Genomic DNA, 16,285 nt, shown 5'->3' on the forward strand with positions numbered 1-16,285 from the left:
CCGCTCAGACCACAACCTGGTCCATCTGCTCCCTGCTTACACACCTCTGGTGAAGAAACAACCCCCAACCAAAAAGTGTGTGAAGCAGTGGTCTGAGGAAAGAGTTCCTGCCATGTGGAAGACTTCTTGTGTGGTCCCGGTCCCAAAGACCTCGTGCCCCAAGGAGCCCAACCACTTCAGACCCGTGGCCTTAACTTCTCACCTGATGAAGGCACTGGAGAGGATTGTCCTGAACCATCTTCACCCCCTGGTGAGTCCAAACATGGATCAAAGACAAAGGAGATGGTGATCGATTTCCACAGGAAACCCTCATACACTCCACCGCTGAACATCCAGGGACTTGACATTGAGAAAGTGAGGACCTACAAGTACCTGGGTGTTCACCTAAATAACAAACTGGACTAGACAGATAACACTGACTCTCTGTATAAGAAGGGTCAGTGTCGTCTATGCCTGCTGAGGAGACTCGCATCATTTGGTGTGAGCAGGCCACTGCTGAGGACCTTTTATGACACTGTGGTGGCATCCATGGTCTTCTATGCAGTGGTGTGCTGGGGAGGGGGATGCTCTGAGCGTGATGAGAACAGACTAAACAGACTGATAAAAAGAGCAGCTCAGTCTGTGGCTGATCCCTGGACTCCATGGAGGTGGTGGGAGAGAGACAGGCTCTGGCCAAACTGTCTTCTATCATCAGAAACTCCTCCCACCCTCTGCATCAGACTGTGAACTCCTTAAGAAGCGCCTTCAGCAACAGACTGGTAGACCCTAGGTGTAAGAAGGAACGCTTCCGCAGGTCGTTTATTCCAGCATCTGTTAGATTTTACAATGCCGCACTATAGACTCCACCGTGTACTGTTTACTGCTGCATTTTTCTCTTCCCCCATTTAGACACGCATCCTCCTACTTATGTGCAATAACTGATACCTCATCCTGTTGTATATTATCTTCTACATGATATTTATAATTAAAAAAAAAATCATCTATGTAATGTTTTTTTTTTCTGCAATTTTTGCACTGTGTTTCTTTTTCTTATCTATTCCTGCACTGCCTTTATACTTTTTCTTTGGAGCTGCTGTAACAGTGAACTTTCCCGACTGTGGGATCAATAAAGTTTATCCTTATCCTTATCATGTATGCAAGTACATTAGGTAATATTTCTACAAAAACCTTAATCGATATTGTTGCATATTCTGTGATGCTTTTGCATTTGTTTGGCGCATTGCATATTAACATATACTACTGTTCAAAAGTTTGGGGTCACTTAGAAATGTCCGTATTTTGAAAGAAAGGAAGATTTTTTTCAATGATGATAACATTAAATGAATCAGAAATACATTTACCACATCAGACATTGTTAATGTGGTAAATGACTATTCTAGCGGGAAATGGCTGATTTTTAATGGAATATCTCCATAGGGGTACAGAGGAACATTTCCAGCAACCATCACTCCTGTATTCTAATGCTACATTGTGTTAGCTAATGGTGTTGAAAGGCTAATTGATGATTAGAAAACCCTTGTGTAATTATGCTAGCACATGAATATAAGTGTGAGTTTTCATGGAAAACATGAAATTATCTGGGTGACCCTAAACTTTTGAACAGTAGTGTACATATTAAGCCAATCCCCTCACAGCCAGACCCTCCTTTCTGGCGTTCCTGTAAAGCTCCTCTGTCACCTCTAACTTGTCCAAAACACAGCAGCTAGGCTTCTTACTGGTTTTAACAGATGACATCACATCAAACCTGTCTTGGCTTCCCTCCACTGGCTCCCTGTCCATTTTAGAACTGATTTTAAGATTTTGCTAATCACTTTTGTCTCACCCCAAGCTACAGTTTACTATCTGTTGACCCCTTATGAGCTTGTTCACAGCTTTCTATCTTCAGGAGGATCCTTCTGGTCGTTCCAAAGTCGAGGCTTAAATCTACGGGTGACCAAGCTTTCTCTATCAGGGCCCCTCGACTTTGGAACAATCTACCTGAGGAGATGCAGTCAGTAACTTCTTTTAAATCACTTCTTAAAACCCACTCTTATAGACTTGCTTTTATGTAAAGTTTATTTTTAGCTTTAGTTAGTTTTAGTGCTCTATTCAATATTGTCCTGTTTGTTGTATATGTTTTCTATTGTTTCATTTTAATTTTACCTGCCTGTTTCCTTGGTGTGATGTCATCTCTAGTTCTTTAATTCTCTATTTTTTTATTTTAATTTCTAACCCTCAATGTTATTCTTTAATTTTTAAACTGCCTAGTTCCCTTGTTTGATATGCGTGCTAATCTAGCTAATTATTCATTTAACTTATTGTCATTTTTACTATTTATTTTAATTGATTGCTCTGACTTGTCTCCTATATCTTGCTTGACTGTCTATGTTGTATGTTTTGACTGTCTTGTGAACGCTGTTCTTAAAGGTGCTATATAAAGAACGTTATTATTAATAGCATTATTACATATATACATTATTTTGTTATTATTGTCTAAAAAAACAGATTAAAATCTCATTATGAGTGAAAATTTTACTAGGTTTGCCATAAAAGGTGCAAACAGCAGCATTAAAGGAAAAGGAGAGAGTGGAGAAAAATAAAATTGAGGCCTGGGTGATACAGGGTCAGTGATATGTATCATCTTCATTTACTCAAACAAGAAGAGCATTCAATACAAGGTTTTATAGCTTCCCTTAAATTACTTAGATGGAAACTGCTATGACAGCACATAAAGAAAAGTCAGACTGCATTAACGAACCTGAAGCGTGGCTCCTCCCTGCCTTATTACACTTGATTGTATTTTTTCATAATGAAGCCACTTCACCCTCTATCACAGGTCACCCGTGGGTGACCTAGCCTGCAGTTTCCTGGGCCCCTTGTGGCAACCAGACCCTGAGATGCCATGTGAAAGGTGCAGCTGACAGAGACTGGTGCTTTCCCTTGTGACGGGCTTTGCAGTGTAAAAACACTCATGATCCAGTGTAACTCATACCCTCCACCGAGCAACGTACTCCCCATCCACTGATACAGAGCTGCGGTGAAGGGGCTTCAGCCTGATCACCCTCCATGCTGCTCCAGGTTTTACATGCTTTCTTTATTGGTATCAATCAACTCCTTTATCACCATTTATTTATTTTTTATGTGTTTTTTTTTTTTTTTAATTGCTGTGGTAATAATTTCTCTTGGTCATTATTAGAAATAGGTCATTAAAATGTATCAATAATTCTATCTGTAAATGCAACAAGGAGAGGGAAAAAGGGACATTAAAAAAAGCACAGATTGGAAAGATAAAGCTATTTAGAGTAAGCATACCCAAGGCCAGTGCACATGAATATTTTATTGTTGTTTATATGCATTAGAGTACTATTTGTGCAAAAATGCTAAGAATGAAAAAGGTCATCTCCCTCTTGGAGCAACAGGATAAACTGTCCTTCACATCTGTTGTCTGCCATCCACCAGAAGCTGTATAATTAGATGGCAGGAGTGCACTATGGAAACACTAAATGCAGTAGGACACATTGTATAATGGGTGGCACTCTAAAGGTTAACACCAGTGCTGACTATTTTTATTTATTTATTTACTTTTTGGACTGAAACTGTCAACAGGCAAGACTTAGTTGCAAAGTCTTCAAGAAATAATGAATTGGAAAGCATGGAAAATAAAGGAAAGTAGTAAAGAAATAAACAAAGGTAAGGGAAAGTGAGTGGCTAAGTGGAAAATGGAGCAAGAGGCAGGAATATCATCTGCAGAGGAGTGCATGTCAGTGTTGTATTAAATAGTAACTACACCGCTATGTGTGCCATGATGTACAACGTTTTCTGAATGTACTGTTCTGATTAGGATTCAGATTCCCATTGTGCACTAAAGATAAAGCATCAATAAATATGAGCTTCACATTATATCTCTATCACATTCAGATATCACTTTAATTGTGTCAGTATATGTTAAACTCCCTCCTCTGTACTATGAACAAAAGATAGAGTTCTTACCAGAGAGCCTATTCTGTGTGGTTGGTACTGTAGTGAGTTAACAAAGAAAAGCCTAAAGCGTAGTTTGTTGTTACATGATTTTCTACTTCATTCAAACTACACAGTTGAATATGAAGGATGCACCCAGGTAGCAGAAATGACCCAGCAGTAGCCAGAACCTAGCTGATCTGACCAAGTCCTGCCAGACTCTTGGTAAATGTTGTCTAACAATCATCTTAAACAGACTCGTTTGGTTTTATGTATGAACATGGAATCTAGCACAGAAGGTCATATTGCAAAAGCCTAAATGTTGTCAAATCTATGAACAGAAAGGACAGTACTATCCTTGTGGTGATCAGTCTGGCTCGTTTGTTACTGATGAAAAAAAAAGTGCAAAAGTCCATCTCACCTCCATGAGCAGTACTTGGAGGATTTCTTGAACTTGAAGGCAGAGCGGGACAGGGTATTCCTTGGCAACGGCCTGGTGGGCGGGGAGTACACTGAGCCTGTTGCCATAGTGTAGCCAGGAGTTGCTGTTGAAAAGAGGGGGGTGGTGCCTGTACCTGTCTTAAAGAGGAAGTGCCTGGAGGACAAGACAAGACAGAGACAGAGAAATGAGTTAAAGTTTGGTATATGGTTATGGTTATGGTTAATAATTACGTAATAATTACATTAACAATTACACTGCTTACATACACTAAGCTAATGAACTGCTCTTGGCACACACTGTTGCCTCCTGGTGGCAGGATCATGTAACTGTGGTATTTTCTAATACTGTTCTAACCGTGAGCCTTCCAAGGTTGTGCACCTCAAGTACAGACCATATTCATGTGTGGTAACACCAAGCCAAGTGTCCTGATAATGATCCATCTTAATACCAATGGGTTTTTGCAAGCATTTCCATATGAACAACTATTCCAAAAAGAGCATCTGCATTGCTATCCAGTGGCTGGTATTAAAAGATGGTAATGGCATTTTTGTAACTTGCAATACTTTACTGAATGAAACTGAAATCCAGATTGTAATGAATCCTTGTTTTTCTTTAACTGAATCTGGCCTTAGATCATCTACCTCCTAGATGTTTGGGACTTGAGCTTCCAAAAACAGGAAATACTCAAAGTCTGTGTCTATTAACCTGGCAGTGTTTTGTCTTTGTGTAGGCCACGGTGGCTGAGACTGTCATAATCTCATACACCATTTCACTGTGTTGCTGGTGTGTGCACAGTGGGGTGACAAATTCTTTATTATGCTCATTAACCTGACAAATGAAGCCTGTGACATCCGTTTTTTTCTTTCCATGCTACATTGTAAAACTCAAGCGTAACCACCTTCTGCCACCAGTCGTGGACTAATTTATAATCCGTAATTCATCCACAGTTAATTTGTGTCTAAGATAGAATTGCAAGTTTAACAATATTTGTCAGGGATGTCTAGGAAATTGTGCTGTATTGATTAGTATAAGGATGAGTGCTCTAACAACATATTTGAGGGCAAATTCCCAATTACTGTCTAGGACTTCATAAGAAGACACAGTCACAGTTTAAAAAGACTCTCAGTAAGACGTTTACCAAGGCATGACTCGGCAATTCTGGCGGAAATAGGTTCTCAGTGGGGAGGCAAATAGCGATGACTGTAAACAAACAAAAAAAATACCTCTAAATTTAGAGTCTGCTAGAAATTAGTCAAAAGATGTTTCCTTTATACGATTTCTTTAGTAAGAAAGTTGATTGAAACAACTGGAATAGTTCAGTTAGAGGCCTTGAATCTCACTGATTCACTTTCTGATTTCACCAAAACAAGAAACTACTTAATGTGTTATCACCCCATTAGAGCAGTCCTGGCAAGGGGCAATAGACTACACAAAGATTAGCTACATTTATATGGGTTTGCACATGAAAGCCCAACAGTTTTTTTTTCTTTTCCAGAAAGGGCTGTCTTTGGAAATTTACAGATTGGAGAAAATTACTGGCACATACATGTATGCCTGCAGTAATTACCAAGGTCACAATGTCTAATTAATGACAGGACCCTGGCTAATGAGCATCTGTAATTACAATTAGACTGCTCTCTAACAAGTCTGTGTGATTAACAATTAGAGCCTATTATAACAAGGGCCCTTCAATTAATACCTGCCTCTAGGCAAGAAGTGAACGGAGAGGGAAAAGAAGACAGAAAAGAGAGAGAGCAGGAGTTAATGGAGGGATGAACAGAGAAAGCAATGGGTAACAGAAGTACACAGAGAGAAAGACGCTGCCTGATATATTGTATTTTGTTTGGGAAATAATTTTTAAGCATTTAATCAAAGGAAGGAGATGTACTGAGTCACGTGACCAAACAACAGCACAAAGCAACAAGAGATTATATTTCAGCTGATGGAATTACATTCAGAGGTCATTTCATCAGTTCTGTTCTCATTCCTGATTTCTTGATTGCACTGAAGATTGTATTTTATTATATTTTATTATATTAACATTGCATCATCAGTTTAAGTACAGGCATATTCAACATCCTTACAAATGACCGAGATAAAAAAGGGCAATGCTTATCTCTATGACTTTGCAATGTAGTATAAAGTATTTGGCTTTCACAGCTAACAGAAAACATGTTTTCAGTCTAGCCATTTTTCAATCTGACATTAGCCTTTGGGAGATTATTTATTTCATAAAACAGTGTAACGAGTATCCACTTAATGTGATGATCACCAGTTAAAGGTCACAGAAAACCCATTAGTGCACGTTTTCACTTTAAGTGGAATGCTGTGAATACTCAAGTGATTCTTAGTCCGGCTCCTCAGGGCCGGCAGCACTGCTGTTTCCTATCGGTGCCATTTACCGGATGTTAGAGTTAGGTCGCAGGATTTGAAGGGTCTTAACCTCGATTTAACTTTAATCTCAGGTAACCAGAGTACAATCATCATGCAGTGCTTGACAACACACAGCTAGAGGTGTACACTATAAATGTAAAGTCCAGAGAGTGGATTGTGTTATAGCTGTGCCCTGTACCTCTATGTAGCCAGAATATACAGCGTGACAAAAGGTCATGCTTCTAATACATTAAGATGTACAAGGGTATGGCAAAAAAGAAACAGGACTTTTCTTGCCAAGCAGCCACACAGTAATGAAGTATAGCACAGTGTTGCTCAACATCTCAACACTGTCTGCGAAAAGCAACACTTCCAATTGACCTATCATCTTTCTAATATGTGGGTTTGCAGCTCCGGTCAAATTCCCTCTGTCACAGAATGAACCTTAACCAAAGGACTTAAGGTTCTTTACTAAATCTAAGCAAAGAATGTACAAAATCTATGCTTAAAATGTGATATTTCATCAAAATCACTTTTTTCTACATATCGTGGTTATGCACTGAACAGATTCTGTAAATAAATTTTTAAAAATCTGCATTCCTCATGCCTGAACTGTGACTGAGGCTGTTGTTACACAGAGCAGACCACAGACAGGTATCAAAACGAATTTGTGAATCTAAGTATAAAAATATCCATAGTATGTAGAGCCACAGTTTTTTTCCCAGTAATGGTAACGTATTTGGATACTTGGAAAGAACTTGATGACTATTTCAAGTTTATTAAAGTTTTGTGAAAAAATTAACCAAAGAAAATAATCCTGTTTTTTAAATTATCTACAGCATTATAACTCTGGAATACTGCACAAAACACATTCTTGAGTTCTCTCTTCTTTCAGTCATGGAGTCACAAAGGTTTATAATAAGAGTTTATATTAAGAGTTTATACTGCAGTAAAAAAAAAAAAAAGCCCACAGTGAGGAAAAACGTGACATACAAAAAAAATTATCAAAAACTCCTTGGGAATAACTGAGATCTTGTTTCTTCTGTCTATACATGTGGCATCGTCTACTGTGTTTTTATTTTGTTTGCAATTTTTACAGGGGTTTGGTTGGTTGACTGTGCAACAAAAATCTAACAAATTTTAGGATTATGTTGGACATCGACAAAATAAAGCAACATCAGTATTTTCTAATAAAAGTGTTGTACTTTGTTATTAAAAGAATATAGGGGAACTTGACAGATGACCATTGTTTTCTGTCAGAATTCTGTCATAGACATGTCCTTATCAAGTGCAACTGGATCATGATCTATAAATGGACACTGTATATTAATACTTGATATAAATATTATGCAGCTATGTCTCTTTGAGTACTGTGGACCAAAACAGAGAACCAACAAATTAAAATTATAGAAAGCTGCGGATGACAAACTTTTTAATAACAAGCAAACACACACTCTCACAGCTTTTTATCCAGTCAGCAAGTCCTTCCAATTTACTTTCCTCTTTTTAATGTGCCATACACTGACAATCCCATAAAAAACACACACATAATTCCCATTATATTAAACACACAGACTGAGCTCAAAGATGGTACTGTCAGCAACAGCAGGAACACACATCTCACCCACATTTAAAGCAAAAAAGATCCTCACATTTATGAAGTCACATCATTGGGATTCATACTGAAACAGCAATGTCCCTTCACTCAAAACTGTTATACATTTCTCACTCATGGCAGTGCACCTCATTAGATAACAACTTAAAAACCTGCAAAAAAAATCTGACTTTGCATCTGCTCTCCTGTACACACTGCGTTTGTTGAAAAAAAAAAAAGGAAACTATGAACACTTGTACTGAAGGGGAGTATATTTATCTGCTGGGAAGTGTGCTGTGTTTTGTGAGTATATGCATGCATGCCTGCCACTTCATTAATTATCCCATATTACACAGGGTTTTATCTCTGTAGAAAAGGAGTGGAACATAGTTACATTTTATTATGGGATAATTAAGAGTAAGAGAGAATAAGACACAAAAGCCAAGTGGTTAAAGGGTGACACTCACATGTATTGAAAGATGATGATGGATTTTTAATGGGTATTCATGAGCTCAAACGTTTGGATTTATAATTGTTTTGCATTGGGAAAAAAAATGTCATAGATATCAACCCAATTAAAAATAGCCTAATGCTAATACAATCTGATGATGGCTGTCTCCCTTGAGAAACTGAAAAGATTTTCCTCTTGCTTTCATTTTTGTTTTCCTATTTTTGCAATCATCTCCCGCGTTTCATCACCAACATCACTTTCATATCAATTTGTTATGAAGTTGTAATCATCTTATGCTGTAAAGCCAGAAAATATTGATACCAATATACCACAATGAGACATGTAAAAAACACAGCTGCAAATGTAAGTCAAACCAACCATCCAACCAAGAAACTGACCGATAAACACAGGTGATAATGGGTAAATGGATGCAGTGTGGACACATGATAGCCTAAAGTTCACCATACTTAGAAATTGGAGCATGATGAAATGAAATCTAAATTGACAGTAATATTCAACTGTTTCTTCTTGTGATCTTGAGCAGTACAGACAAATTCGTGATGCCTAGCTAAAATTACAGGGACACGAATCCGATTTGTTTTTGCCAACGTCTATCACCAAGAAGAATTACAGCTGAAGTGCAGCCTTAGCTTTCCCAGTGGCTTAACTTTTTTTCTTTCCCACTCCAATAAGATCTTTTTTCAAAGCCACACCCCAGCCCAAACCCCCCCAGCTCTAACTCTAACTCTAGACAGTTGGCTACAACAATGTCTACGGGGTTTCTCGCAAGATTTAGGCTCATAACGCGGCTGCACTGGGACATAGGGTAGGACTGAAACTCTACAAAAGCTAAATGCAAAGCAAGACAGACAGCTGACTAAGAAGCGCATAGGTCTTCTGAGAATTTAAGTGCAAGCATATTACAGCAGACAGACAGCGCGAGGATAATCAAGTGTAAAATGACTGTAACCAGTGTGCTTAGCTGAGAGTAGCATGTTGTCATCCATAACTAATCTGGTAGTCCGCTAATAATAACAGCCCTTCAAACGCTCTATTATACAACCTGCATTTACATTACATTAACACTATTTACGCTGGGCCTTTAAGGTACCTTTGACAATAGAAAAGACACAAGAAGGATTAGAAGTATGCTGATGTGTGTCTGTGCGTATTCAGCATTTAGTGTTCAAAGTTTGCAGGAGTGAAAGTGTGCGCTTGTGTTTAAGTGTGACATCAATAAAGTGAAGGCAAGTTATGCATTGCAGTTACTAATACAGTATAAGGATAGTAGATGTTTTACATACTATATTTGACACTGCAACAATAGCAAATGACCAACAGTTTCCTCCATTCGTTCATGCCTGGCAAACAGCCATCCTGTCAAAAGGTCGGCAAGTTACAGCGTGATATAATATTACATTTGATTACTGATGAGAAGACTTAAATTACATTGGACTAATTAATGTTTGACACGTCAGATATATTCTGAGATTTATTTGGGGCTGATTTTCTTTCATTCATGTACTTACTGCACTATTTGATGTGAAAACCCTCCAATGTACAGGTACCATCAGCACTGCTCACTACATTTAATAGAAACCTTCAAAAATGCTGTTCAGACTCTATGGCATTCTAGGAGCTCTACAGTTAAGAAGGAGCCTCTTCCCAGTAATATCAATTAGCTGCTGTTCTGCTTGAGATTTCTTAAATTATTCATTTTTAAATGTCAAAAACCTGTTGGCAGAAACATCTCCAATATAATCCAAAAAGATAAATGTATGGTTTCCCGAAGACCAGCAGGAACAAGTAAAAATTGTCAGGTTGTTGCTGCTCATTTGAACTAACTCATGATGTTTTATTGACATGGGTATTCTAATTTATGGCAAAATGCAGGGATGAGGAAACCAGTCTGAACAAAGGACAAGAAATGTAAGATATTATAAAAAGGTGGCAAAAGGAATAGATATTCAAATATACACCGATCAGCCACAACATTATGACCTCTGACAGGTGAAGTAAATAACATCGATCATCTTGGTATAATGTAATGTTCTGCTGGGAAACCTTGAGTCCTGACATTCATGTGGATGTTTGACATGTACTATCCACCTAAACACTGTAGGTCAATCAACGCCCCCAACCACCACCCCCCATGACAACAGCAGTCCTTGATGCCAGTTTCAAAAACTGCTCAGCAGTGGCCCTGTGAACATGACAGGAGCTAAACTGTTCATCTAGGTTCCACACTCCCCAGATCCAGATCTTATTGAGCATCTGTGGGATGTGCCAAGACAGGCCTAATCTAGGTAGGTCCCACCCTGCAACCCACAGGACCCACAGAATTCACTACCACCATCTCAGCGCCACATGACATCCCCAAAGGTCCTGTGTCCCACTGAGTCAGAGGAGTTTTAGCAGCATAAAGGAGACCAACACAATATCAGGCTGGTGGTCATAATGTTAAGCCTGATCGGCGTAAATTAAACCCAAAAGTCTGTTACTGACTGAGGGAAACAAAGTGGTGGCCAAAGGCAATTTTTATTTAAAAAAAAAAAAAAAAGCTATGACAAGTTAATTTTTAATATTGAAGTGCTACTTTTTTGGCAAGAGTATTTTCCCACCTGAGAGCTGGCCTTTGTTCATCTTAAAATTCCAAGCCTAAGGGCATGAGTTAGATAAATCTGAGCTTTGCATATATGCCATAAATTTTTAGAACTGCTGAAAATGGCACTTTTTTCACAGTAAATCTTTATTTTAGCACCCACATGGGGAGCTGCGTGTGACTGACAACAGCATCTGCTCTATTCAGTGACCAGTTGTGTCCCTTGATGAACAACTGTGTGCACATGAATCTGAGTATGTGTGTGTGTATGAGTGTGTGACTGTCTGAGGGACAGCATTTTTCTTTGAGAGTGTGTGTCAAAAGCGGGATTACCACCTCTAAATGAGGACATTCACACTCTCCTGTCAGCTCTCACCTCATCTCCCCTTTCACATCCAAGGAATCCAATAAATGCTCATAATGCACCATTTTACTTTTTATCTTTGTGCTTGTACCTACAGTTGTAATTACTGACGCTCACAATGTCAACCATAGTTACAAATACAAGTTCAAACATAAAATGGAGCTGAAACAGAATAAAATATGTGTCTGTGTTTGACATTTCACCAAATTGAAAAAAGACATTTACTTGCTATTTTCTTCTGAAGCACTATCTTCTATCAACTTTGAAAGTATATCATTTGCATAGCAAAAATCTGGGCAGCTCAATCCCTTTCCTCCAGAAGAATGTGGTAAACACACATTTTTATGTATTGTCTGTAGAGAAACAGAAAGTCATACTGAATATATTTACTATTTCCCTAAAATGTCCATATTTTCCTGTATTCTCACTAGAAAGCATGGTCTCAGATTCATCCACATGTTAATGGGTTTGAGGGATGTGCAGCACAGTGGGGATTGTGTGTTGGGGTGTAATAGCAATTCTGTAAGCATGAACTGAACTGAACTTCCATCGTAAGAATGTACACAATTGTTTGCGAACATTTACATTAAAAAAATGACCAGCAAAAATGATGATACGCTTGGTGATGATAGACACAGTGTAGTACACACACACACACTGACTCGCACGCACACACACATGGATACACACACAGAGTGTGACACATACATATATAGTTTTATGCCTGTTCTGTTGCTCTGTTTCATTATAAATTCTTGACTTTTGAGATAAAATAAAATACATAAATGCATGAAAAAGCCCTGCTGATGACGTGCCTGCGGCACCTGTTCTGATCATGCCTACCCACAGCGTGGCACAGGTACTCAGCCTCCTGAAAAGCTGCCATTAGTTACCATGGTGATCCAGTTTACAACAGAGAGAGCTACAATTCTGAGACTGAAAACCTGGGTTAAACCCATTCTAAGCCCACTAATCTCAGCATTACTCATTCTAGGCAGCTCTTATGGCAGGGTGACTCATTATAATGAAGAGCAAAGATGGATTTGAGGTGCTCTTAGCTTTTTCTGTTTCTTTATGTACGGAGCAGTGCTCCTTGTAATCTGGACCTTTAGTAAAGCTATGGCAAGTATAAATCAGCAATAGATCAAAAAGGAAAACATATGTCTACTTTTACTGAAGGGAGTATGAAACCCATTAACAGCACAGAGTCATTTATCACTCAGCATTACATATGTGAAGAAGGTGGTAGAAGAACAACCTCGCCTCGTGCAATGTAGCCATTAAATCTGCAAACACTGGACACATAAGAGAAGTGCAGTAATTCATTACAGAATGAGGCAGTAGGGAAAGGAAAGGTAAGCATGGGCAGATAGGTGGACAAAGACAGAAAGAAAAAGAGCAAGGAGAAGAAAGCAGAAGTAGCAGGGAACCGGAAAAAAAAAAATGGGAGAAGAGGAAAAATGGCGAACAGGGCAGAAAGGAAATCTCTGAATATGGCAGATGTATTTGGCATTTAGTCTGGAAAAGCTTCTGTCTCAAAGTTGTGTGTGTGTGATTATTATTATCTTTCTATGGTTTCATGCTTGAATTTTCATGCGAAGCCATAAAAGTGAGGAAATTTGTGCATTTTGCCTCAAAATTTCAAAGGGCTATTTGAGAGTTAATTAAGCTTAAGTTAGGGATAAGCAGTTAGTTGTGGTGATTAAGGTTAAGGTAAGGTGTTAGAGAATTATGCATGATGTCAGTTATAGCCTTTACAACTATAGACAAATCAATACCTGCACAATTATTTTAAAATCTCCAAAAATTAATTCTTTAGGCTATAAATAATAGTTAAAAAATGGAATTTGTAAATGTGCTCACAAAGAGACACAAGAGCAAGAAAAAAAAGAGTGTATGTCTGTGTGTGTGCTTGTGTGTGTGTGCGTGCGTGTGTGTGAAGAAAGGTCAGACAGAACAGTATATAGGGAAACGGTATGTAGCAGCTGGTGAGTGTTTTGTCTGTAAAGATTAACCATGGAGTCTATATGATACTGCTCTCTCTCCCTCTCTGCTATATATATGTATATATGTGTGTGTGTGTGTGTGTGTGTGTGTGTGTGTGTGTGTGTGTGTGTGTGTGTGTGTGTGTGTATATACATTATGTATATATACATTATATACAGATATAGATATATATAGATGGATGGATGGATAGATCGATAGATCGATAGATAGATAGATAGATAGATAGATAGATAGATAGATAGATAGATAGATAGATAGATAGATAGATAGATAGATAGATAGATAGATAGATAGATAGATAGATCGATAGATAGATAGATGTATGTGTGGTTGTGTGTTATTGATACTGATATTACTTGTGTTCTTTGTCATATTAAGAAGGGAGACAGATGAAGCTTTGAAACTGTCTTAGGGAAAATTTTTTTTGTTCTTTAAAAAGGTCAAAGACTTAAATAAAACAACAACACTGACTGAAGTGTCAAGAGTATAAGTTGCTGATGAAATTCTGGTTTCTGCTCTGTGATCTGGTGGTTTGTACTTGAAAGGCTGACCCAGGTTTGAAGTTGTGTTTTGGGCCAAATTGCTGATGAAACTTGACTGAGAAGAGGCATAATATGGGAATAAAAAGTGGAAGATCTTGAAAACACATTGGAACTGACCTGTCACTGGTCACAGAGCAGCAATAGACCATCATCTGCCAGGGTATCTCTGCATTTAGCATCTAACTGCATTGACTTGTGAAAATGTTGTGATACTAAGAATTTTTAAAATCCTTATCCTCTTTTTTTTTTTTTTTAATGTTGCAACATCTTGTGCTCTTTATTAATAATCATTATATTTGGATAAATGACTACTGGATTAAAATCATTCATGATAAAATATTAATAATAATAAACAACAACAAAAATATAAACACATTCAAATAGACAAGCAACAGTAGACCCAACATATTGTTATGAAGACTAGCACTTAATTGTTACTCGGTGTAACAAAGAATATACCAATCAAAGACACATGAGAACAATTGTGTCTTTAGCGTAGATTTAAAAATGCTAAAATTTAAAGCGCATGAGGCTCATTGGGACGTCTTTATTGGTGTGCAACACAAATACAACATACAATATGAGTGGCATTTTAAACAGGTCAGGTATTAACCCCTAAAAGAGTCCCATAACAGGCAAGTCCAGGGAAACCCCCCAAACCATACACGAATCAGGATGAGGAGTTTATTTTATTATGCTGCAGCTGTGAGTCACTCTGTCTGGTGTTGCAGGGTCAATGCAGGCAGAAAGAACATAGATCACTTCAATATTCCATGGAAAAAAACAACACTGCCTTCAAATTAAATAATAAATTGCTTGATTGGTTCATGCCATATAGAACAACACATTCCCAGTGACTGTAATTCCAAAAAAACAGTTTACACTATTATGACAAATATTTGCTTTGGTTTTGGCACAAAGGTGACTTGTTTAGGTGCAGAAAGAGATAATGGTTTGGGTTAAAATTACTCCACTGTGAAGGATTGGTAGGAAACAGGATATAAACCGTGGTCGATTGTGTTACAGCAACCCTGACTTCCTCACTCTGTGGACTTTGTTGCTTTATATGATGTTAAATAACACCACAACCTGCTGTGCTCCAAACAGGAGAACATCCTAATTCCTTTTCGGGATTTGCTCACACTACTTCTCCTCAGATGACAGTCTCATGTTTTGTCTTGCAGTGGTGTATTCTATTATAGTAGTGTAGCATATTGTGGCATTTATGCCATATGATTACAATGTCATTTATTAGCATTATGTATAAACTTTCTTGAGTAAGATTTTTTTAAGATGTTGAATTTCCCAGACTCTGGGATAAAAAAAGAGTGCTGACTGCAGCATCCAGCAGAGGATGGATGCGTTTGATTTGCCATGAAGGTAGAGCCTCCAGGTCACACAGCATTTGTTTTTCAGCTCCATCCCACAAGCTCATAGTTTTTTCTTACTCCATCTCCTGAAGGCCTCACAACTTGTTTCATCTCCAAGTCTGTCTGAATGTGTGTAGGAGCAACACTTAGTATTTCTTGTACACACCCTCATACATACCACACTCACACAGAGCCTGCCTTTTCACTGGGTGTGGGTTTATTTTTTTAAAGACGATGTTCTGAATGCTGTGTGTGTGGTCTAGCCACGACTCATGTTGTGGGGACCTAAATCTGTGTACACAGTCACATTATGGGGCCATGTTTACTTATGAGGACAAAAAGTATCCATAACGTACATCACTACATTTTAAGGGGATGACATGTTGTAGGGTAAAGTTAGGTGTAGGCAGAGGTGGGTAGAGTAGCCAAAAATTGTACTCAAGTAAGAGTAACGTTACTTCAAAATAATATCACTGAAGTAGAAGTGAAAAGTAGTCATCCAAAAAATTACTCAAGTAAGAGTAAAAAAGTATTTGGTAAAAATACTACTCAAGTACTGAGTAACGTTTTTATGTTTGAACTGTGCAAACTAATTCCAGTGACA

At 38.1% G+C, this 16,285-nt stretch overlaps 1 protein-coding gene across 13 annotated transcripts in view; it reads right to left on the minus strand.

The window, feature by feature from the left end:
- LOC111562847 (teneurin-3) overlaps positions 1-16,285 on the minus strand; it is a 391,758-nt gene that overhangs the window by 158,826 nt on the left and 216,647 nt on the right. For all 13 annotated transcript variants that reach the window (XM_055010067.1, XM_055010068.1, XM_055010071.1 and 10 more), the window contains one exon: positions 4,358-4,531. In XM_055010067.1, the coding sequence (XP_054866042.1) occupies positions 4,358-4,531 (174 nt within the window). The remainder of the gene's footprint in view (positions 1-4,357; positions 4,532-16,285) is intronic.

This window comes from Amphiprion ocellaris, chromosome 4 (assembly GCF_022539595.1).
Source record: "Amphiprion ocellaris isolate individual 3 ecotype Okinawa chromosome 4, ASM2253959v1, whole genome shotgun sequence".
In the NCBI taxonomy this organism is placed as follows: domain Eukaryota; kingdom Metazoa; phylum Chordata; class Actinopteri; family Pomacentridae; genus Amphiprion; species Amphiprion ocellaris.